Raw genomic sequence first — 19,779 nt, forward strand, 5'->3', positions numbered from 1 at the left:
AAAATCACGGAAAAATAAGGTGTGAAAGGGTAAATAAACTATAAAAACATAAAAGCCATCGTATCCTTGCGACATGGCAGTGTTTTATGCTTCTTAAACAAACTGCTCCTAGGTTTCTATCTAATAAAATAAAAAAATCTAATTCACCTAACTATTATGAGATCTCAAGTAATTTCCTGCTTTTTTCTGTAGAATCGAAAGGAAGAGCTGACTTGTTTTCCCCCTTTTTTAATTAATTAATTTTTTAGCAGCTGCCTATTATCTGCCAAGTTATTTCCATGTGATTATTTTTTAAATCGGTTGATGCTGTTGGTTAATGTTTAACTGCAGCTTTGTCTTTTTCTCATCTGTTGTTCTGCATATAATTGAATTGATATTGTTACGTGATATTGTTAGATTGGATGAGGTCATATGAACTTGCCATACCTTGATTTTTAGTTATTTGGCGCCACTGGGTAAGGCTTGTGTTACACAATTTATACCTACAGTAGCGTTATATAAAAACAATTGAAGTCTATGCAATCTCCTCATTTAGATAGACAAGGAACTGTGTGTGGGTTTTCATTTTTTTCTTTTTTAAGACTTAGTGGTACAATACATACAGTACACAGAATACATATAAGTTAAACAATATACATAAGGAAACATGCATATACAACATAAATGCTGAGTACAAAGACAGGACAAACAAACAACAGGTAAAAACAAAGAAAGAAGAAAAAATAAAAACCAATAGACTTCACTGTAAACGTACGTTATTTAACATTTTACACGCATGTCACTAAACATCTAATTTATCAGCACCTTGATTATATGCATTATTTCATGTTTCAAGTTCATCTGTCCAGGAGCTTTAAAGGGGCCATGAATTTAGAAATTAACTTTCCCTTGAGCTTTTGATATATAAAAGGTCATGGAAATACAAGAATATCCTGTAAGTTTCAGAGCTGAAAACTTCCTTGTGAGTCAAAGAAAAGCTTTTATTGACACCAGGCCCAGCAAACGATCGATTTCAGAATATGCCACAACTTGACATCATCGTGTGGTGAAGCGCCGCCTCAGCAGAAGAAGAACAACGCCTGATTCTGTAGCCCCGCCTACTGACTCGTGCCACAGACATGACATAGGCCTACATAGAGCTAAACCGGATCTAACTTCTAAGCAATAAACATGCAGTATATGCTTCATTCGGATTCTAGTATTATGAATGCATGGATGAACTTTATTTTTTAATGAATATCCAGCTTACGTGAGAAAGACATTGCGCGTTTGTTCCTTCATTTAACCACGGATTCTTTTGTAAACAAGAGACTGGATTTGCAGGCAGGATGAGATTACATGAATGAATGAAGCAACACACTAATGTGAGTAAACTTTTTTTTTAATATGTGATAGTATTGCATTGTTACAGATTGTATTGATTATGTCTACATGTCTAACAGAACATACCTTAGCACGCTGTCACAGGCTGGAGAATCCTTTATTTGTGGTGTTCTTGGTTCATTACAATCGGGATTAGACTCGGACATGTATGGGCCAGGGCTCGCAAAGCCCAACGTCCCGGGGCTATGTGTTTTCCAGATGGGCTACCAAAACCTAAGCCCGGCCTGCCGACGGACACTCTTAAATAGTGAAGTAACATTCCTTTCTTGATGTGCGTTGTTCACTCTCTTGACTTGATATTTGAAGGAAAAATACAATCGTGGAAGTTTAGAACATGCTGATTTGTCTGACTCTGCAGTGAGATGATCGGGCATGCCAAGTAATAAAAAAAAAATAACATTCCAATCAATCACGGGCGGATGAGCGATAAATCATTGTGTTTGTTTGATAAAGACATTTTGCGAGCCCTTTGGGCAATTCATTCCGGTTGCTGTTTTCCCACACGCTTTCAAAACAATTCACACATGTACTGACAGGGGAGCTGAAGTCGATTATATATAGAAATCTTATCCAATTCTAGCCGTGGGCATTTACTTCCATATCTTCAGTGCGGAACGCCCATAAAAACCGAGTGTTCCAGGGGAGCGCCTCAAAACCAGGGTAGAAAATAGCCTATTACTTATTCATTATGATGTTTTTGAATGTAAAAAACACACAAACGTCATAAATTGACCTCGCACAACAGTATAAATAAAATAAAAAAGCCAGTTCATGACATGTAAAAATAAAGAAATGTATAAATACATAAATGTAAAAATAAAGAAATGTATAAATAAATAAATAAATAATTTAGTGCTGTCAGTTAAACGCGTTATTAACGACGTTAACGCAAACCTATTTTAACGGCGTCAATTTTTTTATCGCGAGATTAACGTTCTTTTTGGTCTAACAAACTTTGTAGTTTTTTCACATGCTGTTGCAACAACTAGTAACGTTAGAAAAACTACAACACCACTCCGGATGTAGCTAGACCGGAAACAAAACATCAGGCACGCTGCGGCTGCCCGCACTCGTTTGGGCCATTAAAAGATTAGACGTGGATGGCAAGCGTGAGACGCCGAAATGAGAAACGTATTAAGCCATGGTTTAACTCAGGGGTCTTCAACTAAAAGTGCTTGTCTTGAGCGCTGCTTTCTGCTCTGACACCAGACGCGAATGAAGCGTTTTGCGCGAGTGATTTAAGTCAATGCAAAGACGCAAATAGACATTCTGCGGCGCGGATTAAGCGGCGTGCATGTCGCGTCATTCGCGTCCGGTGTGAACGCACCATCAGTCTCTTCTTCACTGCATGCTTGACCGCGCGTCTGGGTAGTAACTGAGCATTGCAACGTTAACTGTTTCATTACGTCAAAAGGCTTCGCGGTCCGGATTCGGACCGGAGTCCGCTAGTTGGCGACCCCTGGTTTAACTGCACTATAGGCGGAGTCCTAGTTTACCTTGCATGTGCACTTTGTAATTTTATTTTGTATCACCCTGTTTTGATCCCTTAGAAAGGGCTGTTGAAGGGGCTGTTTGTGCAACAAAGTATTTGTTTCACCCTTTTATTGATGGGCAGTGTTACATTGTGTGAGCGATTATTTGCTCCAAGTGAGAATGTTGGTGTGAAATCGAACACTAAAGTATGCCAATGTTGTTTTCAATAAAACAAACATTTGAACAAAGCAAGCCGATCCACTTTTCTATGTTGATAAGAGCATTAAAATAAGAAAAAATAATGGGACAAAAAGAAATCAAGGGACATTTAGAATAAATAAAAATGTGCGATTAATTGTGATTAATTGTGAGTTAACTATGACATTAATGCGATTAATCGCGATTAAATATTTTAATCGTTTGACAGCACTAAAATAATTATTTTATTAATTTTTTCTTTTTTATGTATATTTATTTATTTATTTATGTTATATTTTTTACATTTCTTTGTATATTTATTTATTTATGTATTTATTTATTTTTAATTAGACTTGGCATTCCATAGTATTGCAGCTTGAGCTCATGTTTTAATATTCGCAGCGCTCATCCAGACCGGCAGGTGGCGCTGATTATCATCGAGCTCCGCAGGATGAACGCAAACAAAAAGAGAAATATCTGTTATGGGTGTGGAAATAAGAGCTGGATAGAGACTTCAGTGACATTTTATAAACGCACAATGTCTAAATTGCAGATTTTAAGCATTTTTCTGACAGAGAGATTAACTTTAGCTGCGCAGGAGATATTCAAGGCTGTGGAAGACATATTTTCAGAGTATAATGAGGAGATGTGTCGCTCCAGACAGGAGATTGAGCTGCTCAAGAGGAGACTACAGCAGGCAGGAGTTCAGATGGACTCTGGTCAGTCATTTCACCTTAAATCTCATTCTGATACTTATTTCTTTCATGTTATGGTTTTTATGAACTCGATAGTTGGAGTCAATATTTCGTTTACCACAGCCATTTGAATCAGCCATGATTATTTAAATAGTATATATTATACAGTAGCTTATTGAGATGTTTAGATTGTGCCAATAAAGTTATTCACGTATATACTTACTAATGTACACATGACATAATTTCCACGTTTATGATCTTTAAGAACTAAAGTATGTTTATTTATTTTTTTGTTTATTCATTATAGAAACGCAGCCCTGCTCCTCCTCTGAGACTCAAGCTCTGAAATACACCCAGGCATTTTCTGAGGATTGGAGATCTGAACATGACTTGAAGGATACAGAGATGCATATGAAGCTAGAAGTTTATACACAGCAGGAGGAGAATGAAGTACAAATTCCTGTGTGTAACGAATCCACATCTTTATCGCCTTGTATGGACATTTACCATGACCAGATGCCCAGCAAAGACACTGAAACCCAAATGATGGACAGCAACGAGGATTCTTTTCCATTTATTAACCAAGCACCTCAAATTAAGAATGAACCTGAGACTAATACTGAAACAGGTATCACCTGTCAGACACAGCAGCACATGACAAGACATGGCCTGGATGATTCAGGGGCCAGGGATGCGTCCAGTGATGTCAGCAAAATCAAAGATGGCCACATTGGCCCCAGACATAAGACACACACATTTAACGTAAGTCTGTGTATATGCAAAAAAAAAACATGGAAGACTATAGCTATGTCATATAAAAGAGGTAATTGTGACTTTTTCTCACAATTCAGAATTTTTATGAGTTTATATCTCTCAATTTTACCTTTTTCAGAATTGCAAGTTTAAATCTAGCAATTCAGACTTTATAACTCGCATTTGCAAACTTACAAACAGAATTACGAGATATAAACTGGAAAATTGTTAGAGTCAAAATTGTGAGATAAACTTGCAATTAAATTTTGACTTTTTACGTTTATACATCAAACTTTGGAGAAAAAAAGAGATATAACTAGCAATTGCTAGACCTGCCCACAACATTTGAGATAGGGAAGTTCTGTCTGGAGTCCGTTGTGGAGCAACTATGCTCGAACCAGAGCTGTTCGGACCAATCAAATTGTCAGGGAACGTCACCAAAGAGCGTTTGGGTTGAATTCGTTCTAATCCTAATCAGAGAACTTGTTCATATATGCATTCACCTTTACTATTTCGCTCAAAAATGATGATCGTGTTGTAGGGCTGTGCAATTAATCGAATTTCGATTTCGATTTCGATTTTGCCTCCCAACGATCACCAAAATAGTACAATCGAGAAAAAACTATTATTTTGCCTTGCGTTCTGAATGAAACGCGCACGCGCACATCCGCCCCTCCCGAACCCACAAATCTCTCTCAGGTCGTGAGTCTCGTGTGCATATCATCCGCTGGAATGTAAAAACTCGGCGCGAGTAAAGATGGCAGAAGGAGGGCAGTTACAGCAGCGTTTGATGAGCAAAAAAGGCAAAACCAACTACGTTGTCTGGGAACAGTTTGGCTTCGAGGAATCAGACGACGAGCAGAAACATGCTAAGATTTGCTGCATGGTAGTGGCTGCAACGCAAGGGAACATCACGAATTTGTTTAACCACTTGAAAATTAAACAGAGTGACCTATGACAATCTAATAAAGAAACAAAAACTGACGAGAGCAGGGGTGCAGTGTAAACGTCCTTTTTTCCCCTAATATTTTTCAAATAATTCTCTCTTTGTAAACTTTGTTCAATGCATGCGAGATTGCGAGTGCTGCCATATGTTCGAATATGACCAGTCGTTTTCACCGTCATCACCCGGGTTTAGTGCTTTAGGGTTTAGGTTTAGAATGAGAAGCCGCGCGCGCTGTGAGAAAATGTGTCTCTGTGCGTTCATCCGAGAGCGCGCAAATATTGAGTTCTCTTTCAAGTCTTGCTCTTAAACGGACAAACTCACACAAAACGTATGTCAACATGTCCATCTTGATGAGTATCTTAGCAGACATAGTCTGTATATGCCTTAAGTGAACTTTATACAGTCGATAAAGAAGACGCGAGGTCTTAAAGGGGCAGTAGCCTTTACTGCTGTCTGTTTAATGTCAAACAACAAAAGGCAAGGACATCACTCACCGCTCTTGATTGAATAGCTTTTGTAAGTTTAATAGGATTAATCTTTAATTTATGCACTCAAATATGCAATGTTATTTTACATTTGATACATTTCTGTACCTGAAAACTAATGTTAGACGTACATGAAAAGCATAGCCGAACCATATTGTTGATCTTATTTATTTGTGGTTATCATTTTTACGTGAATACTTTTATACTTTGATTCGAATATATGTTATATTATTTATTTTAATAGTTCAAAAAGTACAACAAATGTTACAATTTCAATTGAATTGTTGAAAGGTGTATTTTTAATAAATACAACACATTCCCAAAGTCATGTGAAATAATCGTGTTACATAATCGTGATTTCAATATTGACCAAAATAATCGTGATTATGATTTTTTCCATAATCGAGCAGCCCTATCGTGTTGGTAAGGACTCAGTGTATCATTAAATAATTTTTACAACACCGGCAAAGATCGTTTACGCTCATCTTCTTCTACTTCTTCCAGCGTGCGTGCAGTTGAGTTCTATTGACAACTATGCGTCACTCAACATACGTCACTTACTCCGTTGCTCTGATTGGTTGTTGGTCTATCCAATTGAGTGCAGAGGCATTTTTTTTTCCTGTTTCGGCTGAAGCACGCCCCCATAATCACAGCCCAGTGGAGCAGTATCAGGCTCATATTCTGACTAGAATCTGAGTATGACTACGTCAGCCTAGCAATTGCTAGGAAAAAAAGTCAGAATTGTGAGATGAGAACTCACAATTACCTTTTTTTATCTTTTATTCTGTGGCTTAAACAAGCTTCTATAGAAGCTTCTATTATTTTTATTGAATTGTAAGACACATTTATCCATAAATGTGAGCTGATGGATGTCGTTGTTTTACAGCTGCCCTTCAGAAATCAAGAGATGTTGACGCAGCATAGGATGGAGCTGGCTCAGATAAGAGAGAGGTACTTGAATTGATTCTTTAGTGTTTCATCTGTGCTGATTTGAGTCGACTTCTAGTTAAATGAAGTGTGCACTAGCTTGTCGGCACAAATCATTTGACTGTCATACATTGCTAATAATGCTCAAATGTGACACTCCCTTGTCAGCTCTAAACTAAGTTTGTGTGGTAATACAAATTTCTTAATGAAATATGACTTTATTGTTTCAGGCTCCCTACAGTCAGTGTTGTACTAAAAACAGTGTTTCCAAAAATGAAATATATTTTATTTTCAAATAAAACTTAAGTGGCTGGTAAATGGTTTTTGATGCTTTTAATTTGTGCTCATCTTGGGTGATTCTCACATATGCATCAGAACATTTCCTGGTCCACCACACCATAGTCATGTTTACTATCAATTTTTTTTGCTGTACTGTAACAACTGTTGGTTGCTCATTTTCGGATTACTCTCTTTATGCAGAGTTCAGACTGCGTGATTTTCAAACTCTTCGGATCACGGCTCTTTTCACACTGCATGACTATCTGGGGTAGCATTCAGTCACTGCTGTGTTCACACTGCACAATGGAAACAGGAGGTTTCACACTGCATGACTTTACAATAGGAAGAATCACCGACAACACTCTCTGGTGCGCAAACTACGTTTCACAACCAAACACATGTGACAAGTAAACAGCGCAAGTTCTCGTGCGAGACTGGAATTGTTATTAAAAATGATAAACTGCAGAAAGTTTGTGATCCAAATTGTCTGTGCGCTGATTTGCAGCGAAAAGGAGAAAAAGAACAAAAAAAGATTACGGCGGAGGAAATGGGTGGGGAGACACAGGGAGCAAGGATTGTGTTCTGCAAAGAGAGTTTGAGGTAAATAAATAATTTTGCAAAGTTTGTGCTTGTGTTTCTGTTTGATAGAATTGTAAATATATCTATTAAAATACTGATATTCTGGTCTGTAACTCCTCCCCGAACCTCCCGCTGCCCTGTATCTTGCTCTCTCATTGGCTGTAGGTCATCGGCGATGTATTTTTCAGTCAGAACACATTTCACACAGCAGGATTTTGAATCGTCTGCGATTCTCTCTAATTGCGTCTTTGATAATTGACACTGCGTGATTGTCATTCACGTGCACGAGCAGCGGTTTGACTATGATTTAGGGCATTTGTCTGTGATTTCGCAAAACCTGTCGGCGAGTCAAAATCGGGCCTAAAATTGGGCAGTGTGTACTCTGCATTACTGTTGCGCACATTTCTCGAAAACTGCACAGTTAGACAGCTTTAATTAGTAATATGAATGCTAGATTGTGTCAATGAGAACGTCATGTTAAAGCATAATTGATTCCCACTGAAGCTAAGCAGGGCTGAGCCTGGTTAGTACCTGGATGGGAGACCAAATTGGGAAAACTAGGTAGCTGCTGGTAGAGGTGTTAGTGAGGCCAACAGGGGGTGCTCACCCTGTGGTCTGTGTGGGTCCTAACGCCCCAGTATAGTGATGGGGACACTATACTGTAACAAGCACCGTCCTTCGGATGAGACGTTAAACCGAGGTCCTGACTCTCTGTGGTCATTAAAAATCCCAGGATGTCCTTCGATAAAGAGTAGGGGTGTAACCCCGGCATCCTGGCCAAAAAAAAAAAAAGTGCCCATTGGCCCCTGTCCATCATGGCCTCCTAATCATCCCCATATATATATACGATTGGTATCATCCCTCAGTCTCCTCTCCACCAATCAGCTGGTGTGTGGTGGGCGTACTGGCGCAATATGGCTGCCGTCGCATCATCCAGGTGGATGCTGCACATTGGTGGTGGTTGAGGAGATTCCCCCTTCTATGTAAAAAGCGCTTTGAGTGAGTGCCTAGAAAAGCGCTATATAAATGTAATTAATTATTATTATTGATACTTTTATCAAAACATTATTCAATTATTACACTACGATTCAAATGTTTAGGGTCTGTAAGATTTTTAAATGTTTTTGAAAGAAATTTCTTATGCTCACCAAGGCATAAAAAATACAGTAAAACAAGAATTATTACAATTTTAAAATAACATAATAATATATTTTAAAATGTAATTTATTCCCGTCATGACAAAGTTGAATTTTCAGCATCATTACTCCAGTCTTCAGTGTCACATGATCCTTCAGAAATCATTCTATATGATATGCTGATTTGGTGCTAAATAAACATTTGTTATTGTTATCTAGGTTGAAAACAGTTGTGCTGCTTAAAGGGATAGTTCACTCAAAAATCGAGTTGTTCCAACCGTGAATGAGTTTCTTCTGTTGAACACAAAAAATGATATTTGAAAGAATTTTGGTAATCAAACAGTTGACGTTATCCATTGACTTCCATAGTATGTTTTTTGGAAGTCAATGGCTACTGTCAACTGTTTGATTACCAACATTCTTTAAAATATCTTCTTTGTGTTCAACAGAAGAAAGAAACTCATACAGGTTTGGAACAACTTGAGGGTGAGTAAATGATGACAATTTTAATTTTTGGGTAGGACTGTAAAATCGATTAATCGCGCATCTAACATAAAGGTTTGTGTGTGTGTATATATATAATACATCCAGTCAACATATACATCTGGAAAGTATTCACAGCGCTTCACTTTTTCCACGTTTTATTATGTTACAGCCTTTTTCCAAAATTGATTAAATTAAAAAAAATATAAAAAAAATTCTCCCAATTCTACAAACAATACCCCATAATGACAACGTGAAAGAAGTTTGTCTGAAATCTTTGCACATTTATTACAAATAAAAAAACAAAAACCTTACTTGTACATAAGTATTCACAGCCTTTGTTCAATACTTTGTTGAAGCACCTTTGGCACCAATTACAGCCTCAAGTCTTTTAAAATATGATGCTACAAGCTTGGTACACCTATTTTTGGTCAGTTTCTCCCATTCTTTGCAGGACCTCTCAAGCTCCATCAGGTTGGATGGTGAGCGTCGGTTCACAGCCATTTTCAGATCTCTCCAAAGATATTCAATCGGGTTCAAGTCTGGGCCACTCAAGGACATTTACAGAGTTGTCCCGTAGCCACTCCTCTGTTATCTTGGCTGTGTGCTTAGGGTCGTTGTCCTGTTGGAAGATGAACCTTCGCCCCAGTCTGAGATTCAGAGTGCTCTGGAGCAGGTTTTCATCAAGGATGTCTCTGTACTTTGCTATCCTGACTAGTCTCCCAGTTCCTGTCGCTGAAAAACATCCTCACAGGATGATGCTGTCACCACCATGCTTCACTGCAGGGATAGTATTGGCCAGGGGATGAGTGGTGCTTGGTTTCCTCCAGACTTGACGCTTGCCATTCAGGCCAACGAGTTCAATCTTTGTTTCATCAGACCAGAGAATTTTGTTTCTCATGGTCTGAGAGTCCTTCTGGTGCCTTTTGGCAAACTCCAGGCGGACTGTCATGTGCCATCTGGCCACTCTACCATACAGGCCTGATTGGTGGAGTGCTGCAGTGATGGTTGTTCTCCTAGAAGGTTGTCCTCTCTCCACAGAGAAACGCTGGAGCTCTGTCAGAGTGACCATCGGGTTCTTGGCCATCTCCCTGACTAAGGCCCTTTTCCCCCGATACTCAGTTGTATTTTCAAACAAACCTCTTTTATGTTGTCATTATGGGGTATTCAAAAAGGAACCCTCAAGCCATCCTAGGTATATATGACATTCTTCTTTCAGACGAATAAAATCAGAGTTATATTAAAAATGTCCTGGCTCTTCCAAGCTTTATAATGGCAGTGAATTGTTGGGTCATTTTTGAAGTCCATAAAAGTGCATCTATCCATCATATAACTGCTCCACACGGCTCTGGGGAGTTAATAAAGGCCTTCTGAAGCGAAGTGGCGCGTTTGTGTAAGAAAAATATCCATATTTAAATCCTCTGCATTTCTCTTTAAAAATTCTCGTTTTAGACTCTAATTTATGACCGGTGTTTTGTTTTGCTCTATCCTCTGCACTTCTGCGTTCGTCAATACGCATGCGTCAAGGATTCAAGGGTCATGAGTTACTCTTTCACTTGCGTACCGCTGATGCCGGAAGCTATTTATTTTGGTCTATAAAGGTTTAAATATGTATGTTTTTCTTCCACAAACGCGCCACTTTGCTTCAGAAGGACTTTGTTAACCCCCCGGAGCCGTGTGGATCAGTTATATGATGGATAGATGTACTTTTATGGACTTCAAAAATGACCCAACAATTGGCAACAATCCTGACCTCACAAATGCACTTCTAGAAGAATAGTCAAAGATTCCCATAAACACACTCATAAGCCTTGTGGAAAGCCTTCCCAGAAGAGTTGAAGCTGTTATAGCTGCAAAGGGTGGGCCAACTCCATATTAAACCCTACGGATTAAGAATGGGATGTCATTAAAGTTCATGTGTAGAGGCAATATAGTGTGTGTGTGTGTGTGTGTGTGTGTGTGTGTGTGTGTGTGTGTGTGTGTGTGTGTGTGTGTGTATCTAAATTCCCTCTAAATGACTAAGTACTCCAACCCACATCTCTATAACCTGTTCAGATCAAGAGATCTGTCATTACCTTCAGGTTGAGAGTGCTGCCCATTGGTTAGGAATTTCAGGGGGAGTCCGTCCAGCTCAGTTCTTGTAAATCAACATAAAAGCGAAAAGTCTTCATCACGAGGTTCGGCCTCGATCTTTTAGAGGCATTACAATTTATAGTTTGCAGGGGTTACAGCTAATTTAATTGCAAAGCATGAAATATATCTTCTCTGCTGCCTGCACAACAAATTTCCATTGCAAAAGTGTAAAACACATTTTCTTTGCTGCATGCACATCTGAGCTTACTGATCATGACAGGAAGTTTTCCTTCACTACTCGTTTCTCTCTAACAGACATGATGTATATTTCTGTTGTTGCATGCTTGCATCACAGGATGTATGTTTCTGTTTCATGTATTTTTTTTTACGTCAGTATTTCCAATTCACACTCAAACCCTTCTTGAACAATTATTTCTTGTACAATTTTCATTAATCTTTTGTTTAATCTCTCTTGCTGTCGAATTAATCGAATAATCCCCCTTCCCTTTAAGATGAGTCTCTCCTGGTTGGGGTTTGTTCTTCCTCCTTCTCCTTTAAACTTTTAAGTCAGATGTGATTAATCGATTTTACAGCCCTGTTTTGGGGTGAATTATCCCTTTAATATTTTTGTGGAATTTTTTTAACAAATCCTTTCAAAAGAACAGCATTTATTTTAAATGGAATTTGGGAACATTATAAATATATTTACTGACACGTTTGATGCATCCTTCCTAAATAAATTTTAAAAACACATCCTACCGACGCCAAATGTTTGAACTGTAGTGTATAAGTTGCTATATTATGATTATAGTCAGTCACGCTAGACTACAAACTCCATTCCACAATGGCATTCCACTAGCCAGTTTTTCAGCAGATTTCCAGGTAGGTTTTTGTAGCTGTACAAAGGTGTGTGTGGCCGCATCTCTCAGCAGGTGGGTGCGAATAGCGTCAGTGAGTCAACTTCCTGTTAAGTTAGTGTCCCTGCTTGGATCGGGCAACTTTTTTCCCAGCAACACTGGTTGTTGTCCATGCTGATTGTGTAGCCAAGATATTTTTTCAGAGGTTTTCCTACACTGCATCTATGGCAAGATCTGGAGGGATAAACAAAATCACACTCATTCACAGGACAAAGTCAGAGGCAGTGATTTAGCCTGATACAGCCTCTTTTCTTAAAGGGTTAGTTCACCCAAAAATGAAAATTAGCCCATGATTTACTCACCCTAAAGTCATCCTAGGTGTATATGATATTCTTCTTTCAGACTAATAAAACCGGAGTTATATTAAAAATGCAGACCAGTCAGACGTAGCGTTAGCATTTTGAACTGCGAGAGGCGCGGGCGCTACACTTTTTCCGTAAGTTGAATATGGAAGGCGATTCACCGGAAGCTAGATCATTTGCTTTATAAAGTTTTAAATATGGATATTTTCCTGACACAAATGTGTCGATTTGCTTCAGAAGGCCTTTATTAATCCCCCAGAGCCGTGTGGAGCAGTTTTGTGATGGATAGATGCACTTTTATGGACTTCAAAACAGAGCAACAGTCAATGCCATTATAAAGTCATAATATAGGATTAATTAAGCCCTTCATTTTTATTTTTGTGTGAACTAACCCTTTAATCTGTACATGTGACCAGAAAAGGGTGAGATCTTTGCTGAAATAGTCTGCAGGTGTGACATCCCCTACCAAGTTGTTTTGTTTTGAGTTGGCTAGTGGGACACATGCCCTAAAGAGGCAAATACTTATGATAGTTCCTTTTTGAGGTAAAATCTTTCTTGTTGTTTAGATTGACCGATGAAGAGCGAAAGAAGGCTGCAGCAAATGCTAGATCCCAAAAGCACAGGCAGAAAGTGTTCGGGAATCCTGAGCTTCGTGAGGCATACAGAAAAAAGGAGAGAGAGAGGTACTGCAGCTTACATGAGGAAATACCATTCAGGAGTGACTGTAGTTTATTACCATTTCAAGTACATAATCCTTTGTTTTGGTAACAACAGAACATTTATTCTTAATAAATACACTGCTGTTTAAAAGTTAGGGGTCAGTGAGATTTTTTTTTTATTCAGCAGTGAGGCAGTAAATTGATCAAAAATTACAGTAAAGACATTTCAAATGTTAAAAAAAGAGTTCTATCTCAAATAAATGCTATTGTTGTTACTTATTTTATTAAAAAATTCAGATTAAAAATGTATCATGGTTTCCACAAAAATATTAAGCAGCACAATAATAAGGTTAAGTAAAAGAATCACATTAATACATTACATTTAATACATTTATTAAATGACATTTAAAATGCATTAAAATAGTAAATTGTAAATACTATTTTTACTGTGTTTTTGATCAAATAAATGCAGCGTTGAGCACTTCTTTCAAAATATTTTTTTTTGTAAAAATCACCCTGACCCCATTTAGCAGTGGTTCTCTCACTTTTTTTTGTCAGGTCCCCTTTAAAAATATTTTTATAAATTACCATTATCCAGTCAGCTTTCCGTGATTTAATAAGAGTTGATTTTTTTTGACGTTTGAAAAGTTTTCAACATAATTGCATGTTCTTTTAGCTTTGTCACTGTGCTGAATATTGAATAAAACTGTCAGATAGAGCAGTCTCCCTTATAATATCATCTTGCCTCCACACTTTGAGAACCACTGCATTACAGGTAGCATGTGACATGATTGAAGCAGTGTAGAAACGGGGTCTTTATATGAAAATCAGCTTTAGATTGAGCTTTTTAGAATCAGCTTGACACTGACTCATTGATATTTCTCATTTTTTAGATATCAAAGACGAAAATCTCAGGGGAAAGTGAAATTCGCTAAAGATCTGAGCCCAATAGAATTGAGAAGGCAACAGAAAAAGTGGAGGAGGAGTTCTGCCGAATACAGGAAAAAGAAAGCATTTCAGGAGGTTTTAGACAACATTAAAGAAGACATTGATCAAGTCATCACAGAGCCAGTGGCGGCCACCTCCTCTGCTCAACATTAGTGTTTTTTAGAAATATGTGTAACTCAGCTAGTAGAGCATGTCACTAGCCAATGTCAGGTCATTGGTACTATTCCCAGAAAACACACTTGATGATAAAAATCGATGTATTTAATGTGCTCAAAAGTCCCTTTCAAGCTCTGTTCACTCTGTCTGCACTGCAGTCATATTTGCAATGCCTCCGGACAGCAATTTCGGGCATCCAAGACCAAGTCCTATCTTTTTGAATGGGGGAATCCTGAAATCTTAAAAACTGCTTGACAAACTCACAATTAAATAACATCATAAAATCAGCAACAAAATCTGACATGAACTGTCCCATAAATGTTGTTTCTTATACTCAAATAGCGTTAAAAAGCTTATTTTTCAAGCTAGACGAGCCAATGGGCATGTGCAGTCCTAAGCACGATTCTCAGGTTTCTATGGGAACCGGAACTTCTCGGCAGCTGCAATTAGCGATTGGTTCTTTTACTTAGCAGGCAGGATGTATTCCGCCATAGACTGGGTAAACCAAGCCTGATCTGCCGGCGATTTGATTTCTTCCTGCAACTCAGTCTGGAAACCTGTACATTCATTTCTACTGCTTCTGTTACACTTTTGCGGGAACCAATCAGAGACTGGCTTATCCACCTGGCACGCTATTGGCGGGTTTAACACAATGAATGACGGATAGAGAAGCGATGGGTCGTTGCCCGTTGATCACACCTTGTGGTCCGATTGGTTGAAGGAATATCCAATTGCGTACAGAGTCATTTAATTTATGCTCATTTATCACGCCTCTTGTGCAGTAGAAATAAATAGCAGACTCCCCAGACCAATGTTCAATCTTAAATTGAGCTTGGTCTAGTGATAGCCAGACAAATTCCGCCATATTGTGCGTTGGAGTTTCTCCTATTCATAACTAATAGGACAGGAGTGAACCATCTTTCTTTATCTATAGTCTTTGATGTGTTTAAAAGCATCTGCCAAAAATTCAAATATTTCATACAAAAAGTAAACCGTGCATGCAGTTTCTGAAAACAATACTATCAAATACACATTCATTACATGTCGTCAGTGTAATAATTTCCTTAAACTGTACTTTCGATTACAGAAAATGGACCAAGTATTTGATTTTTTTTATGCTCTTTATGAATTTTGAAATAAAAAAGTGAATGAAGCTGTTCCATGCAGTTTGTTTGCTCTTTTTGCTGTGTGAGTGAAGTCAAATGCATTCGCAACAAATTGTTTGCCATTGCTGTGATGAGTGAGGGGAAAACACTAGAAGAAAATAATAAAATATGGTGGATGGATGTCAACATACAGCAACCTTAGGAAAATACAAAACTATTAATATATTATATAACGTGTGCAATAAGTACAGATGTTTAGATATGTGCCAAGTAGAAATATTTATTTTACTTGGACATTATTGTGAGAATCACCCAATGAAAATATGCTTGACATGGCTTTTTCCCCAATAAATCTCATCAATAAATCTGTAAATGCTGTTTTAATCGAAGTAACATGCATTTATTTTTCCCACAAGTAAATTGCAATCACAGCGGGAAAGAAACAAGAGGAATAAGAGTGAAAATGAGGAAATGCACAGAGTAAAGAAGATTCAGCACACTGAAGAAGTGGCACTTGATGAAGAACAACAACAGCCACAAACGCGTAAGGACATTTTAATGAACTGTGCTAATTAAAAATCAATGTATTGATTACATTTTGGAAAAAGTATTTGTCACATGGCATTTTACTTTTCTTTTAGAAGCACAGGATAAACGTAAAAGTGTAATTTTGCCTCTTCTTTAGAGTCCAAGACAAACCTGGCTGACATTTGTTTGGAAGACGTTCAGCATGAAGAGGAACTGTCTGAAAGTTACCCGCCGCATCACGATGTTCACGGAAATCCACACGGTACAGGAGAGTATTTGTGTGTCGTGTGCCGCAGAAGATTCAGCTCACCAGGACTGCTGAAAATACATCTGAGAGTTCACTCTGGAGAAAAACCCTACCACTGCAACTTTTGTGGGAAAAACTTTAGACAATCAAGCCACCTGAACACACATGTCAGGATCCACACGGGAGAGAGACCTCACATCTGTCAGAACTGCGGGAAGACGTTTATTGACTCGAGTGCAAGAAACAGACACTTCAAAAAATGCGTTCTTATCTCTCTGCATGGACAATGAAATCTTAAGGAGCACCCGTTGAAGGTCTCTTCCATTTTTTGCTGAATTGGAAATGTCAAGGTAAATCATTTTAAGGCTGGATTTTTTAAATGTATCAATCGACAGGTCCAATCCAGTGTCATCAAAAACATGAGCTGTCGAGAACAAGAGAACGTTACCTTGTTTATCCACAGAAATTTCTCTTTAACCATTTAAAACACTTGCAATGGTACATTTTCCACACCAGGACTAATTGAATTTCTTCTGAACTGAAGCAAGTACGGCTCACATTTTAACTATGTAAAGCAGAGCAATGCTTCTTTTTATTCTTAAAAAAGCTGGCCATGCCTCCAGATTTTATCTGGCTTGTTCCTTCTGCATTATATTAAATGTTTATTAGCTAGCATATTTATGAGGAATTTTACTACTTTATTTATTATTGTTTTTTAAGCAAACTCGATTATTTTTTTCATTTAATAAATTTCTTTGGTCTCTTTTCACTGTTACAATGTATAAATATTTTTTTATAGTCATTCATTTTATAGATTTGTTAAAAAGGTGAATCTTGTCTGTAAAGTCATATGAATTAAAGATTATGCTGTCTTCTGATTTGTTTCTTTTTTGAGGTTTTGTCTTCGTATAAAAAGTCATTTTTACAACTGAAAAAGAAAAACCAGGCAAAAAGTAAAATTACACATTACAGTAATTGTAATTAAAAGTACACTGACACTTTTTTCAAAATTAACACAATTTAAAGTCAATACATCATCAGTCCGTCTTCCAAAACGTGTTTTGTCTTTACCTGATTCACTGATAAAAAGTTTTATATATATTTTAGACCTGGTCCTGGTGGGATGCATTTTGCCGGAAATTGTGTACATGCCTCACTCGCCCGTGCATGTCTTGTCATATCAGTAAATAGAGATTAGTTGTCACAAAAAATGAGAAAGGTTGACATGGAGCACGCTAAATACGTTTAGAACTTAAAGAAATGAATACATTTATTCAGCAAGGATGACTTAAATTGATCAAAAATAACAGTAAAGACATTTATAATGTTACAAAAGATTTATTTGAAATAAATTCTGTTCTTGTGAACTTTTTATTCATCAAAGAATCCTGAAAAAAAAACATTGATAATAATCATAAATGTTTCTTGAGCATCAACTAATCACATTAGAATGATTTCTGAAGGATCATCATGTGACACTGAAGAATACAGTAGTGTTGCTGAAAATTCAGATTTGCATCACAAAAATAAATTTCATTTGAAAATATATTCAAATAGAAAATAGTTATTTTACATTATAATAATATTTCACAATATTGCTGTTTTTTGTATTTTTTATAAAATAAATGCAGATATGCAATGCAGAAATACAGATCAAAAACTTTTGAACGGCAGTGTAATCTAAAATAACGAATTAAACGGATGTGATTTTTCTGAATAAAATTAGTCAATATACATGTAGCTTACTTGGAAGTATTTTAACATTAAAAAGACTTTTTGATGGCTGCTTTAACCATCTCATACTCTAGGTGGCAGAAGTGATCCACTGTCCTTTTTATGATCTAAATAAGCATTTTAATCCCACGTTCTGTAACTTATATTTTTTTTACATGCCATACAGGCAACCTATTTTCCATGCACTTGTGTACACAATTGCTAAGTCATTTTATTAGCAGTCAATTGTTGTCACCACAACACAGACCTTTTAAAAGGAAAAGCTTTGACTGTGAGAGCTAACACAACAAACAATCCACACAGCACACATTTGCATTCACGCAGCTCTAACGTCAATAGGCAAGTCAATAGAAATCTACATTACGATTAGCCTTGCTAACCCACATGCCTCCCGGCCTGTGAATGATGCTGAAAGAGTCATACAGACTGTGTTTACAGGGTAATGAATACACTGTATTAGTAAACCACTGAAGCAAAGTTCACCTGCAGCTTCTTGAACTTTTTTAACGCCCTAAATGAAAATCGTATCACTCTGCAAGCATTACAGTGTTATTTACTCAGCTTTGTGGTATTCCTTTCTTGCAAGTCAGTTTTGACCTTTGCGAGAGAACAAAAAGACTAAAGATTTTTGTTTGTTTGTTTGTTTTTCGAAAGCTTGTGCAATAACCATAGGCAATTACCCATTCTCACTGTTTCCTTATTGTGAGGGCCATAGATACAAAACGATGTGAGGAAAGATGTCCTTGTTTAATGCCTGATAAAAACAATTCAAACGATTCTATTAAACAAACAACAAACATTGCTGTAGGGACACAGATAGCGTCACATTGGTCTGGCCACATTAGTTTTTCACATGAAGAATGGAAGAGTATTTGGCTAAGCTAATTAGTTTAAAATAACAAGCTCAGATAATAACACAATTTGTTTTGTCGGTACGAAGAGCACATTTTTTCATTTTGTTTGCTAGTCATTTTGTTTTCAGTCTAGGACTTCTGGCCAAGCGTAAGGTCAATGGCATGTTTTTTGTTGTTTTAGCTAAATGTCTGTTTTTTTTTTTAAGTGTTCTGACATTTTGACACTTTCCAACTGTGTACATAATTAGGAAAATAGAAAACAGCACAAATACCGCAGCAAACTCTTGGCCTGTGTAGCTCATTGATATTTTGTCTGTGAATCTCATAAGGCACAGTTGAAGGGAAAACACTTTAAATACATCATAAAGTAGCTTTCTGAATTCTGTTACAGAATTCAGATTTCTGAATTTCTGTTCTCCTTTCCTCTTGAGAAGAACCTAAAACGCAACTGATGTTTGAAAGATATGCATAGCCGTCATCAAGTATGACATGGGCTATTTTGAAGTGTTATGTTATTTTATAAACTACACTCAAAAATTAGTTTTTTTCGATACTGTTCAGTTTATTTAATACATTTTTTTTTTAGGTTTCTCATTCAAACATACACTCACCTAAAGGATTATTAGGAACACCACACTAATACTGTTTGACCCCCTTTCGCCTTCAGAACTGCCTTAAAGGAACACTCCACTTTTTTTGAAAATAGGCTCATTTTACAAGTCCCCTAGAGTTAAATAGTTGAGGTTTACCTTTTTGAATCCATTCAGCCGATCTTTGTATCTGGCGGTAGCACTTTTAGCATAGCTTAGCATACATCATTGATTCTGATCAGTCCATTAGCATCTCGTTCAAAAAATGACCAAAGACACTTTCAAAGTGACACTTTTCATCGTGTGCTAAGACCAACTGAAAATGAAA

At 37.3% G+C, this 19,779-nt stretch overlaps 1 protein-coding gene across 1 annotated transcript; it reads left to right on the top strand.

Annotated features, from left to right (window-relative positions):
• The first annotated feature begins 3,517 nt into the window (after positions 1 to 3,517).
• Positions 3,518 to 17,150, top strand: LOC307143089 (uncharacterized protein). The gene is made up of 6 exons (XM_079844374.1): positions 3,518 to 3,773; positions 4,057 to 4,511; positions 6,820 to 6,884; positions 13,196 to 13,312; positions 14,182 to 16,042; positions 16,184 to 17,150. The coding sequence occupies exons 1-5, from the start codon at positions 3,593 to 3,595 to the stop codon at positions 14,387 to 14,389; spliced, it is 1,026 nt and encodes a 341-aa protein (XP_079700500.1). The 5' UTR covers positions 3,518 to 3,592; the 3' UTR covers positions 14,390 to 16,042; positions 16,184 to 17,150.
• Positions 17,151 to 19,779: the final 2,629 nt, after the last annotated feature.

Source organism: Gobio gobio (assembly GCF_949357685.1).
Source record: "Gobio gobio genome assembly, chromosome: 19".
In the NCBI taxonomy this organism is placed as follows: domain Eukaryota; kingdom Metazoa; phylum Chordata; class Actinopteri; order Cypriniformes; family Gobionidae; genus Gobio; species Gobio gobio.